Source organism: Astyanax mexicanus, chromosome 1, assembly GCF_023375975.1.
Source record: "Astyanax mexicanus isolate ESR-SI-001 chromosome 1, AstMex3_surface, whole genome shotgun sequence".
NCBI lineage: Eukaryota > Metazoa > Chordata > Actinopteri > Characiformes > Acestrorhamphidae > Astyanax > Astyanax mexicanus.
Genome location: NC_064408.1, coordinates 126490956 through 126505290, shown reverse-complemented (window position 1 = coordinate 126505290; position 14335 = coordinate 126490956). Strand labels below are relative to the sequence as shown.

Here is a 14335-nt window from a genome sequence, read left to right as displayed (position 1 = left end):
ACACAGAAGCTTCTTTCTGTATTTACTTTCTTGCTCCCGCACCAGACAGCTCTGACCAATCATTTTGGAGCATTTTGGTGTGTTTAGGTTTGCGCCTGTGTGAAAACAAACCAAACCAAGTAGCCAAGTAAAAGAACTCATCCGAATCAACAGATTTGGAACAGAGAAGACAACTACAACAAACTGCAACTTGTGTGCTTAGGGTCATTGTCTTGCTGCATGACCCACTCTTTCAATACCTCCATGACGAGATAAAAAATCAGCATTTTCAGATTAACAACCGATTGATTAGAACATTTTGTGGTGTGTGCTGCTGTTTTTCAGGTGTGATCATGATGGTGGGGTGGCTCCAGGGAAAATACATCCTGGACATGTTCACGATAGGAGTCAGGTATGCTATTTTTCTCAACAAATAAATGAGCAAGTATATATATTTTTTTGTCTTGTTTGTTTAACTGGGTTCTATTCATCTACCTTTTTTTTGCACCATAAGTTGCACCGTATTATTAATAAACGTCTATTTTCTTAATAAGGTGCACCGGATTATAAGGTGCATATTAAGATTTTAAGGTCTCGCTGCTGGGTGGTGGTGGCCGGTAGCTAACTTAGTTAAGTAAAGCTAAGCTAGCGGCTAACCCCTCCGACAGTGCTAGCGGGGCTTAGAAGCAGGCTACAGGCTGATAATACTCAACTCTCAACACCACTGAATTCTGCGTGGTGAAAGAGTCAGCACTTAGCGCAGTTAGCGGGTAATGCTAATGCTGCTCCAGCAGTGCTAGCTGAGGTTAGCAGCAGGCTACAGGCCAATTGTACTCTTCTGTGAACGGGGAAAAAGCTAGCGTTTAGCACAATTAGCAGCTAATGCTAATGCTGCTCCAGCAGTGCCAGCCGGAGTTATGAGCAGGCCGATAATACTCACCTCTGAACGGTGAAAATAGTGGTTAGCGGCTAATGCTAACACTACTGAAGAACTTCACTGAAACTCCTGTATAACTCTGTACTTCAGTAGACTGCTTTTACTGCTCCTTAATACCTGACTGGTAGAATTCATACATAAGGAGCACCGGATTATAAGGAGCACTGATGATTTCTGGGAAAATTAAAGAATTTTTTGTACAAATTATAGTGCGAAAAATACAGTAGTTTATTTATCAAAACCTGTGTACTGTGTATATATGGGTTACTATAAAGTGGTTAATATAAACATTGGTTTATGACTGTATACTTTATTTAATCTTGTGATCTTTTGTCTGGTTGTAGTCTTGCTGTAGCCGCTATTCCGGAGGGTTTGCCGATCGTGGTGACGGTGACGCTGGCGCTGGGAGTGATGAGGATGGTGCAGAAGAGGGCCATCGTGAAGAAGCTCCCTATAGTGGAGACTCTGAGTACGTAGAAGAGGGATGGAGAGGAGGATATGGGCTTGTTTTAGTTTATAGATTTTAAAGCTTGGTTTTAAAGCAGCAGGACGTATGATTTTATTGTTACTTTTGAACTTTATTACTGTGTCCTCCACCCTCTGAGGACAGTCATAAACTGAACATTAGTATATTTACACTAGAGACGACTCCAGTCCTCCAGTCTCCTGTATCTGAGAATACTGTACCAACAGTGTAACTATGGGCGGCATCCTCCCAGACTAGATTTAAAGTAGAACTCTGGTGAAAAATGTTGTACTTTTGTTGTAGTAAAACATGATTTGATGAATAGCTCACCTCCGCTCTCCCACAGCTTTCCGAGATCCAGAAATTTTAACAGTTTGTCCAAAAACACCCTTCAGACTGGGTGACATAATAAATGATAAATCACTTTTTACACCGTCATCCAGTTCAAAGTAGCTCCACACCTTCTTGAATCCGGAGAGCCCTGACATTTAAAACAAGGCATAAATAACTTTAAAAAAGTGCACAAAGAAGCTTATTAAAAACCAAAAACCACTGATTGCATCCTATAATGCTTCTTTGTAGCTCTGGGCGCCACCATCACTTGTGTATATATGTGTCTGTCATTATCAGTACAGTGATGGCGCCGCTCGGAGCTGAAGCTAGTAGTGTTATAGGATGTAAACAGTGTTTTTAATAAGCTTCTTCTGCACTTTTTAAGTTATTAATGCCTCGTTTTAAATGTCAGGGCTCTCCGGATTCTAGTAAGGAGGTGTGAAGAGCTACTTTGAGCTGGATAAAGTTGTAAAAAGTGATTTATCAGGGTAAATTATGCCCCGTATCTCCCAGTCTGAAGGGTGTTTGTTGGACAAACTGTTAAAATTTCTGGATCTCTGAACGCTGTGGGAGAACGGAGGTGTGCTATTCATCAAAGATAAGAATTTTTAGCATGTTTTACTACAACAAAACACCAGAGTTCTCTTTTAAGTTTGGCTGCGGGCCACAAAAAAAATTCTGTTTTGTAAAATGTAGTGTAATGGGATGGAGTGCTGCTACAGACTAGCAGCTCTCCAGCCCAGAGGGTTGTTGAACCCAATTGCAGAACAGTTGATCTCAAAGCAGGTAAACCCAAAAAGAAAGAAAAAATAAATAAATAAATGCAGTGCTTCTCACGTGGGATCCAACCCGTGTCGTAAGGGTCATGCTCCAATACACTTCCACCTCCCCAGCTAGTGAATTGGGACACAGCAGGGGAAAAGAACAGGCGGAAAAACGAGAACGGGCGGAAACTAAAGTCAAGCCGAGCGTGACGGAGAGAGAGACAGGGGAGGAATGTGAACAAAAGCTCACAAAAAAAAAGTAAAAAATAAATCGTTATCGTTCATTATAGTTCAAACAACCTCACCGGCCAGTTGTTTCATTCGCTTATTGCTGACCCCTGGTCTAGAGGAAGAGCAACAGTGTGAACTGTGCTATAAGGTGATAACGTGCACTGGATTATAAGGTGCATTATGCAACACTTGGAAGGAACAGTGGTGTCACAATAAATATCCTTCTAATTCACTGGGTGGTGAGACCTGTAAAGCTAAGCTAAGTTAAGTAAACAAAACAGTAATCCTAATGCTAATGCTGCTTCAGCAGTGCTAGCCGGTGTTATACTCGATAATCCTCACCTCTGAACGACGAAAGAGCTAGCGTTTAGCGCGGTTAGCGGCTAATGTTAATACTGCTCCAGTCTGGGTGCTGGAGAAACTTCTCTGATTCTCCTGTATAACTCTGTACTTCAGCAGAGTGACTTTACTGCTTCTTAATACCTGACTGATAGAATTCATACATAAGGAGCACCGGATTATAAGGAGCACTGATGATTTCTGGGAAAATTAAAAGATTTTAAGTGCAGCTTATAGTGCAAAAATAAGGTGTGTTCTAACTATTAGAATTGTATTTGCTACAGTACTTAAAGAGCATAATGAGGCCATGGCCTCTATTCAGAAAGCTGAGGAGATATTAATAGTGACAGAAGCTGCTGAGTCACTCTACCGGTTCAACAGGAAACACAGCTCTGTTTCCTTCGTTAACAGTTTCTCAGATCAGCTGATAAAGTTCACAAAAAGCTAGACTGCATTTTCACACATATATACATATGAATTATTATGATTTCTTTAATCAGATCTCAGCGTAACTGAAATAGAAATCTATCAGATATGGAGAAATATTATTACTATAACTAACATTAAATATTGCTAATATATGTACAAGATCAGTACAGTTATAATAAACCCCTGAATTAATGAAGGTTTCTTTTATTAATTTTTTTATTTTTTTTTTTATCTTTCTCTCCAGGCTGCTGTAATGTTATCTGCTCTGATAAGACTGGAACTCTGACGAAGAACGAAATGACCGTTACTCAGATCTTTACCTCAGACGGGCAGCACGCAGAGGTAGAACTCATACATCACATATCACACACGTTAATGCTTGTTGTGCATTTTATTTTAATCTACGTTCACACAGCAGGTAAAATATATTGTTGTGATCTATAATTCTACATTGGTTTTAATGGAGCTGTATGGAGCAGTGCTTCATGTGAAGTTTCGGTTTCGTCTTCTTCAGCCTCGCAGCAGCTTTCAGCTATCAGTTCCAGTATCTCCAGCCTGACTTATCATCATGCCTTTAAGCTTTTTTTTTATGCATCAGCAGCGCCCTCTTATGGCTAAGTTCATGCCTTCTAATTTAGTTTGAACAGAAACAGCAGTCCGAGTATTTGAGGTCTTGTAAAGATCTGCTCAACGAAGGCAGTCTGAGACACTGAAGTCTGGTTTATACTTTTGCGTAAATACTTTCATATTGTGCGAGTGCCCTATGTTGCTGTGAACATTTATATTTTTGCAGTTGTGTGCCTGTGAATCAAGTAAAATTGCGTTGCTCTGCAGTTTAAATCACAAAGCTGGGAAATTGTGGGCGAGAAGAAGAGGCTCTGAAGACCAATTACAGCTGCTGTAGAAAAAATATACAACATTAAGGCTGAATTTAACAAATACTTTTAAAATTTACAACAGGAAGCTGTGATTCAGTCCAAGTATTTGAGGTCTGTGAAAAATCTGCTCTGCTTCAAATGCTCAATGAAGGCAGTCTGAGACACTGAAGACTGGTTTATACTTTAGCGTAGACACGTTTATACTGTGCGAGTGCCCTACGCCGCTGTGAACATTTATACTTTTGCGTGTCCGTGATAGAGTTTAGATCCTCTGCCCGGGCATCACAAGACAAACTAAATCATTTTCATGCACTATAATAGTTTTGTTTGAAAGCTTCCCTCTTTTTTTGTCTTGTATTGTGAAAGTAAGTAATCATTAGACCTATTTAAAAATATAATTATATTTTTAATATCTGATATTTGATAATGTCTGTAATTCAGCACCTGAGACATTTATACACATGTTTTGGGAATGTCCAAATGTAGTTAATATATGGATTCTTACAGTAGACGTACACATCTAAATGACCTAATCTAAGCATATACCACTCACGCCACATTTATTTATGTCTTCTAAATGATGATTCAGACCTTCAGTTATACCTTTAATAAAAAGAAAGATGTTATTCGCAGGTTTTACAGCCACCGAGAAAACGATACAGCAACTTTGGATCTGTAGTTTTCAAAATATCGCCAGAAAGGGATATTTAGTAGGGCTGCAACGATTAGTCGATATAATCGACAATGTTGATTATTTAAATTTGTCGACTACAAAGTTCAGTGTCGACTAATCGAAACTATTCTGGTTTGTTTAACTATTTTTTGCTTATTAAATAATTCCATGAGATTTTCTTCATAGATTGGATGAGTTTCATTTTAATCTACAATGCAGAACAGTTTAAATAGCTTTTTATTTCGCACTATAATCTGTACCGCATTATTATGATGCGCATTATGATGTGACACTAGTAAGGAACAGCGGCGTTGCCTTGTGTTCCTTCTAATTCACTCGGTGGTGAGACCTTTAAAGCTAAGCTAAGGTAAGTAAACAAAACCGTAATGAAAAATATTTTATTTTAAAGTCAAAACGAGCGCTGGTTAGCGGTTAGAAGCTAATGCTAATGCTGCTCCAGCAGTGCTAGCCTGTGTTAGCAGCAGGCTACAGTGCGATAATACTCACCTCTGAACGATAAAAGAGCTAGTGCTCAGCACAGTTAGTGGCTAATGCTAATACTACTCTAATTTGTAACAGTATCGCACTACACAAAGTGACGGGGACAGAACACAATAGTAGATAAAGGGTAAATGTCTCACTAAACACAGCTTGCACTTTCACACTCAGCTTAGTGTGTGTCTCCAAAAGTGCTCAAACACAACATATTATAAATTTACTCACTATCAGTACTTTCCACGTTTAAACAACATCTAGAACTTTAAATGCCTTTAAAATCTCACGTTCAGCTGTTTCTATCGTTTTTAGAGATGGAGGACATGGCAGAAATAAATCTCTAAAACTAATCGACTAATCTGAAAAATAATTCAGATTAGTCGACTACCAAAATAATCATTAGTCAATTTAAAATTAACTGGGAGAATTTGTGAGTCTGTCCAGAATCGTGTTCGAGTTCTTTGCTGAGTCATTTGATTTATATTTTTTCTAACTGATTGTTTTTAGTAATAATTTTATCTAGGATTTGTATATTGTGTCTGTGTTCCCTGCTTTAAAACAAATAAAAAGTTGATCACAAAAAAACAAAAATAAAAAAACAAAGAAGCAGCATAACAGCGTAACGGCCAAAACAGACCTAAATACACTGTAAAGTTAAATAACAGTCCTGACTCTGACTGTGGTGAATTTTCTGGTTTCTGATTGGTCTGGTTGGTGTCTGCAGGTGACGGGCGTGGGCTATAACAGTGCTGGAGAGGTGCTGCTGGACGGGGAGGTGGTGCACGGCTTTTCTAACTCCGGGATCAGTAAGATCGTGGAGGTGAGGAGCAGCAGTGCTGCTACTGAACGTGATGATGATGATGATGATGATGATGATGATGGAATGGGTGTGTAACAGGCTTCTCTTCCTCCAGGCTGGCTGTGTGTGTAACGATGCTCTGATCAGGAACGGGACGCTCATGGGCCGACCAACAGAGGGCGCTCTCATCTCTCTCGCCATGAAGGTACGTCTGAATCCGCCAGATCAGCATCAACAGAGTCTCCTGTCCTCTTAACCCTTAAAACCCTACGGACGGATTTTACGTCCAAAATCGCACCATGTGTTCTCAGCTTAATTACTCAGTAATCCCTTCACAGCAAAACTACAGTAATTGTCCCTTTAATCAGGCATTTAAACGGCTTTTTAAAAGGTGTTGGTGGCTGCGTTTACAAGCCACCAACACCCCCCCCCACCTGCTTCTGAGGAAGCCAGAGCCTGTCACTCACACAGACACAGAGACAGCGCTCTGTATCTACTTCTCGTGTCAAGAATCAAAACTTTGCAACATGACGTGTTTGATTTAATTGCCTTAAGTACATACATGTGACCGTTGCGCATGCGCACATCGCCATGACGATGCTTAAACGATAAATATATCGTGCAGCCCTACTTCTAATCCATGTTATGGCGAGAAATACTCAACTAAAGTAATAAAAAGAAAAAAAAATACTTTAAGAAGAAATTAAGGTTGGTCAGTGTGAAAAGAAAAATGTTAAGCACTTTGAAATCCCCAGTATCCCCAAGTGCAGTTACCGCAAAGACCATCAAAAAATGTTATAATGATGAAACTGGCACTCATCAGGACTGCCCCCGGAAAAAAAAGAGCAAGAGTTTCCTCTGTTGCACAGGATAAGTTCAGTATTTTAGTTTGTTTTACACTGTTTTTAAGTTACAACATGATCCATTATGTGTTCCTTCATATTCTGATAAATCACTTTACTATTCATTTACTATGTAGGAAAATAAAGAGAAGCTGTATGTAATCTTTTAACTGGTTCTGTAAATCTGTAAATGAGATTTCTGGTTAACTGTGTTTAAGTGAACAGTGTTTAAAGTCACTTCCTGTTACGATCAGCCGTCGACTGTCGGTCTGTAGCCCTGCTGCTGCTGCTGCTGCAGTAATCAGCTGTGTGCAGACGTCTGGACTGAGCTGTGGTTTCAGATCATGCTCTTTGTGACAGTACAGGTGCTGGTCAACGAATTAGAATAATTTGAAATAGTGCAATCATGAAATTCTTTGAATGCATTTTTTGTGCAGAAAGCAAATCAGGTGTTCACCGCACCTGTCCTACTCGCTAGACTAATCACAGAACTCGTTACCTGGAAAAAAATTTTGCTCAGCTGAGCTTTCCAACAGGCCCATTTAGGCCATTTAACTGTGACACTGTTGTTTTATTGAATTAGAATAATGGAGAAACCGTTTCATTGAATTAGAATAAATGCTCGATTTTTTGTTTTCTGTGAAGAGTTTTCACTGTGCAGTATAAAGTCAGGGTTGAGTAGAATTTCTAAGTTGTAAAATCAATCATGGGTAAGCAGCGCGACCTCTCAACCGGAATAGTGGCTAAAATTCAAGCCCTTCGCCAACTAGGCTTGACCCAAACTAAAATTGCTGAGCAGCTCGGCATCAGCCAGTCTTCCTTCTGCAAAGCTCTCAAGAAAAACTGCAGCAAGCGCACCAACTGTTCCGGCGTCCGAAAAACTTCTGCTCGCGACAACAAGCAGCTGAGAAAGATCGCAGACAGCAACCGGTTCAAGTCCACTTCCGAGCTCACCGACTTGTGGAACAAGCAGACCGGCACTGACGTCTCCAGATCAACCACTTACCGTTGTCTGCGCGAACTCGGCTTCAAATCTCGCGTTCCAGCAGTAAAACCGATGCTGAACAAGAAACAAATGGAGAAACGGCTGAAGTGGGCCAAAGAACACGGCGAGTGGACTGCTGAAGACTGGCAGAAAGTGGTCTTCAGTGACGAATCACGCTTCTGCATCTCCTTCAGTGACCAAGGTCCTCGTGTCTGGCATCGTGGTGGCGAAACCTACAACCACGAGTGCGTGAAAAGATCCGTCAAGTTTCCCCAGAGCGTTATGGTCTGGGGATGCATGTCCGCTCGAGGTGTAGGGAAACTCTGCTTCCTCAAGAAGACTGTCAATGCTGCCGTATATCAAGATGTTCTGGAAACGTTCCTGATTCCGACTGTTGAGGAACAGTTCGGCGAAGAAGACTTCATATTTCAACAGGATCTTGCACCGGCTCATGCGGCAAAGTCGACCAAAGATTGGTTCACTAAAAAACAGCTTGAAGTTTTGGCATGGCCGGCCAACTCGCCTGATCTCAATGTCATTGAAAACCTTTGGGCCATCGTCAAGCAGAAAATTCGCGACAGAAAGCCTACTACGCTGGACCAACTGAAGCAGAACATCGCCACTGCCTGGGAAGCTGTGAGTGCGGAAACTTGCGACAAGCTGGTCAAATCGATGCCGCGGAGACTTCAGGCAGTCATACAAGCCAAGGGGGCAGCCACAAAATACTGAGAAAGTGATGATTGTAATTATAATAAAAATAATTCTAATTCAATGAAACGGTTTCTCCATTATTCTAATTCAATAAAACAACAGTGTCACAGTTAAATGGCCTAAATGGGCCTTTTGGAAAGCTCAGCTGAGCAAATTTTTTTCCAGGTAACGAGTTCTGTGATTAGTCTAACGAGTAGGACAGGTGCGGTGAACACCTGATTTGCTTTCTGCACAAAAAATGCATTCAAAGAATTTCATGATTGCACTATTTCAAATTATTCTAATTCGTTGACCAGCACCTGTAGAAGAATAGCTGAGTACACAGAGCAGAGCCGGATATTCACCTCAGTATTATACAGCTGAGTAAACTCAGACTAAACCCTCCCTAAAGATAAATAACACCTGCAGTCAGCCCGGAGAGAGAGTGATGGAGAAATACTGCACCTACTGTAGATACTGAAGGTGTTAAATCACAGAGAATCTCATAACGATATTCGATATATCACAGGATAATTATCTACGATACTTTACAGCATCTGTGTTACTAAAGAAGAGGATTAAATACACTTTAATAATCAAATACCTGCAATAAGGACAGAATTTAGCAACCAACATTCTTCAGTTGTAGTTACACATTCTCACCAGAGGGGTCTCCAAATCCCCAAAACCACAAAACTTGCAGACTACTACTTTAAATATCGAGTTTATGTTTTATTTTGGGGTTAATATGAATCAATTACTACTGTCAAATTTAACCCCCAGCTAAAATTTGAAAAATGCAAAATTTGACACTGGGTGATGTATGTGTTTAGAGTCAAGGCAGGGACGGACACTGGGTGATGTATGGGTTTAGGAGCGAGGCAGTAAGGGGGAATTTGGTGATGTATGGGTTTAGAGGTGGGGCATGGATGGGTACTGGGTGATGTATGGGTTTAGAGGCAGGAAAAGGACGGACACTGGGTGATGTATGGGTTTAGAGGCAGGACAAGGACGGGTACTGGGTAATGCATGGGTTTTGAGGCAGGGCAAGGACGGGTACTGGGTGATGCATGGGTTTAGAGGCAGGACAAGAATGGAAACTGGGTGATGCATGGGTTTAGAGGCAGGACAAGGACGGGCACTGGGTGATGTATGGGTTTAAAGGGCAGGGCAAAGAAGGGCACTGGGTGATGTATGGGTTTAAAGGGCAGGGCAAAGAAGGGCACTGGGTGATGTATGGGTTTAAAGGGCAGGGCAAGGATGGGCACTGGGTGATGTATGGGTTTAGAGGCAGGAAAAGGACGGGTACTGGGTGATGCATGGGTTTAGAGGCAGGACAAGGATGGAAACTGGGTGATGCATGGGTTTAGAGGCAGGACAAGGACGGGCACTGGGTGATGTATGGGTTTAAAGGGCAGGGCAAAGAAGGGCACTGGGTGATGTATGGGTTTAAAGGGCAGGGCAAGGATGGGCACTGGGTGATGTATGGGTTTAAAGGGCAGGGCAAAGAAGGGCACTGGGTGATGTATGGGTTTAAAGGGCAGGGCAAGGATGGGCACTGGGTGATGCATGGGTTAGAGGCAGGACAAGGACGGATACTGGGTGATGTATGGGTTTAGAGGCAGGACAAGGACGGATACTGGGTGATGCATGCGTTTAGAGGCAGGGCAAGGACGGGTACTCGGTGATGTATGGGTTTAGGAGTGGGGCAGTAAGGGGGAATTTGGTGATGTATGAGTTTATGGTCAGGGTAAGGACGGGTACTGGGTGATGAATGGGTTTATGGGCGGGGCAGGAGGGAGAGCTATTTGGCTGAGCTGCAGCAGCAGTGTGCCTTTGATAGCGGTGAGACGCAGACGATTGGACGTCAATCAGCCGGGGGCGGTATTATTGATTGAATGATTTGCATATTGTTAGCGTTCGCGTACCAAAGTACACAGACACATCATCCTCGCCTGTAGCACATTTGAACCTGACGGTGCTGCAGAGGCAGAAATTACCACTATAAAAGTGTTTTTTAAAGTTTAGGAAATGTTTCTATAAATGTTAAGCAGGACTGGTGTGTTTTTATTACTTCAAAGGAACACATTTCAGCTATTAATGGTTTTAATGGCCTCTTTAAAGCATGCAATTAAATGTTTTTTTTTTTCTAAAAACGATTAATCACGTCATCAGAGTTTGGCCTCAACATGTTTTTAGCATGTTTATAGCGAGTTTTTAGCATCATAACCACATTTTATTTTATTACTGCTAAGTTCAGAAGGTAGATTACTTTTTATTTATGCTCAAATTCTGATTATCTCTTTCTTTTTCTCTTTTTTTCTGTATGCTTGTGCATCTCTGTGTGTGTAGATGGGTCTGGAGGGTGTGCAGCAGGAGTTTGTGAGGTTGGAGGAAATCCCGTTCTCCTCTGAACAGAAGTGGATGGCTGTTCGCTGTGTTCACCGAACCCAGCAGGTCAGAATCATCAGTATCATTTTACCTGTATTTATTTAATTACTTATTGAATTAATTATTGAGTTAATTAACACTCCCCTTTTATCAAATACTGTATTTTCTTCTTAGAATACCCCTAATACTAACTGTGTAAATACATACAATCTTTTTTTAATAATAACAGCTCTTAACATGATATTGGTGGACACAATTGTTCACATTGATATAGGCGTCCTTAGTACTGTATTCAGTATTATACTTAGTATTGCACGTAGAATTGCACTTAAGTACATTAAGTGCACTACTAAGTACAGTACTAAGTACAATATTAAGTACAATATTAATTGCACTACTAAGTACAGTGCTAAGTACAATAAGTACAGTACTAAGTGCACTACTAAGTACAGTACTAAGTACAATATTAAGTACAATATTAATTGCACTACTAAGTACAGTACTAAGTACAATAAGTACAGTACTAAGTGCACTACTAAGTACAATACTAAGTACAATATTAAATGCACTACTAAGTACACTACTAAGTACAATATTAAGTGCAATACTAAGTACACTACTAAGTACAATATTAAATGCACTACTAAGTACAGTACTTAGTACAATACTAAGTGCAATATTAAATGCTCTACTAAGTACAATATTAAGTGCAATATTAAGTACACTACTAAGTACAGTACTAAGTACAATACTAAGTACAATATTAAACGCACTACTAAGTGCACTACTAAGTACAATACTAAGTACAATATTAAATGCACTACTAAGTGCACTACTAAGTACAATACTAAGTGCAATATTAAATGCACTACTAAGTACAATATTAAGTGCAATATTAAGTACACTACTAAGTACAGTACTAAGTACAATACTAAGTACAATATTAAATGCACTACTAAGTGCACTACTAAGTGCACTACTAAGCGCAATACTAAGTACAATACTAAGTACAATACTAAGCACAATACTAAGCACAATACTAAGTACAATACTAAGTACAATACTAAGTACAATACTAAGTACAATACTAAGTACAATACTAAGTACAATATTAAATGCACTACTAAGTGCACTACTAAGTGCACTACTAAGCGCAATACTAAGTACAATACTAAGCACAATACTAAGTACAATACTAAGTACAATACTAAGTACAATACTAAGTACAATACTAAGTACAATACGAAGTACAATACGAAGTACAATACTAAGTACAATACTAAGTACAATACTAAGCACAATACTAAGTACAATACTAAGTACAATACTAAGTACAATACTAAGTACAATACGAAGTACAATACGAAGTACAATACGAAGTACAATACTAAGTACAATACTAAGTACAATACTAAGTACAATACTAAGTACAATACTAAGTACAATACGAAGTACAATACGAAGTACAATACTAAGTACAATACTAAGTACAATACTAAGTACAATACTAAGTACAATACTAAGTACAATATTAAATGCACTACTAAGCGCAATACTAAGTACAATACTAAGCACAATACTAAGTACAATACTAAGTACAATACTAAGCACAATACTAAGTACAATACTAAGTACAATACTAAGCACAATACTAAGCACAATACTAAGCACAATACTAAGTACAATACTAAGTACAATACTAAGTACAATACTAAGTACAATACTAAGTACAATACGAAGCACAATACTAAGCACAATACTAAGCACAATACTAAGCACAATACTAAGCACAATACTAAGTACAATACTAAGCACAATACTAAGCACAATACTAAGCACAATACTAAGCACAATACTAAGTACAATACAAAGCACAATACGAAGTACAATAAGCACAATACTAAGCACAATACTAAGTACAATACTAAGTACAATACTAAGTACAATATTAAATGCACTACTAAGCGCACTACTAAGCGCACTACTAAGCACAATACTAAGCACAATACTAAGCACAATACTAAGTACAATACTAAGTACAATACTAAGTACAATACTAAGCGCACTACTAAGCGCACTACTAAGCGCACTACTAAGCACAATACTAAGCACAATACTAAGTACAATACTAAGTACAATACTAAGTACAATACTAAGTACAATACTAAGCACAATACTAAGCACAATACTAAGTACAATACGAAGTACAATAAGCACAATACTAAGTACAATACTAAGCACAATACTAAGCACAATACTAAGCACAATACTAAGCACAATACTAAGCACAATACTAAGCACAATACTAAGCACAATACTAAGTACAATACTAAGTACAATACTAAGTACAATACTAAGTACAATACTAAGCACAATACTAAGCACAATACTAAGCACAATACGAAGTACAATAAGCACAATACTAAGCACAATACTAAGCACAATACTAAGTACAATACTAAGTACAATATTAAATGCACTACTAAGTGCACTACTAAGCGCACTACTAAGCGCACTACTAAGCACAATACTAAGTACAATACTAAGTACAATACTAAGTACAATACTAAGCACAATACTAAGCACAATACGAAGCACAATACGAAGTACAATACTAAGCACAATACTAAGTACAATACTAAGTACAATACTAAGTACAATACTAAGCACAATACTAAGCACAATACGAAGCACAATACGAAGTACAATAAGCACAATACTAAGCACAATACTAAGTACAATATTAAATGCACTACTAAGTGCACTACTAAGCGCACTACTAACCGCACTACTAAGCGCACTACTAAGCGCACTACTAAGCGCACTACTAAGCGCAATACTAAGCACAATACTAAGCACAATACTAAGTACAATATTAAATGCACTACTAAGCGCACTACTAAGCGCACTACTAAGCGCACTACTAAGCGCAATACTAAGCACAATACTAAGTACAATACTAAGTACAATACTAAGTACAATACTAAGCACAATACTAAGCACAATACTAAGCACAATACTAAGTACAATACGAAGCACAATACGAAGCACAATACGAAGCACAATACGAAGTACAATACTAAGTACAATACTAAGTACAATAC

At 39.2% G+C, this 14335-nt stretch overlaps 1 protein-coding gene across 1 annotated transcript in view; it reads left to right on the top strand.

The window, feature by feature from the left end:
• Positions 1 to 14335, top strand: part of LOC103042549 (calcium-transporting ATPase type 2C member 1) — a 185594-nt gene that overhangs the window by 158465 nt on the left and 12794 nt on the right. The window contains exons 11-16 of the mRNA XM_049468592.1: positions 325 to 391; positions 1261 to 1385; positions 3723 to 3820; positions 6249 to 6344; positions 6439 to 6528; positions 11193 to 11297. Of these exons, the coding sequence (XP_049324549.1) occupies positions 325 to 391; positions 1261 to 1385; positions 3723 to 3820; positions 6249 to 6344; positions 6439 to 6528; positions 11193 to 11297 (581 nt within the window). The remainder of the gene's footprint in view (positions 1 to 324; positions 392 to 1260; positions 1386 to 3722; positions 3821 to 6248; positions 6345 to 6438; positions 6529 to 11192; positions 11298 to 14335) is intronic.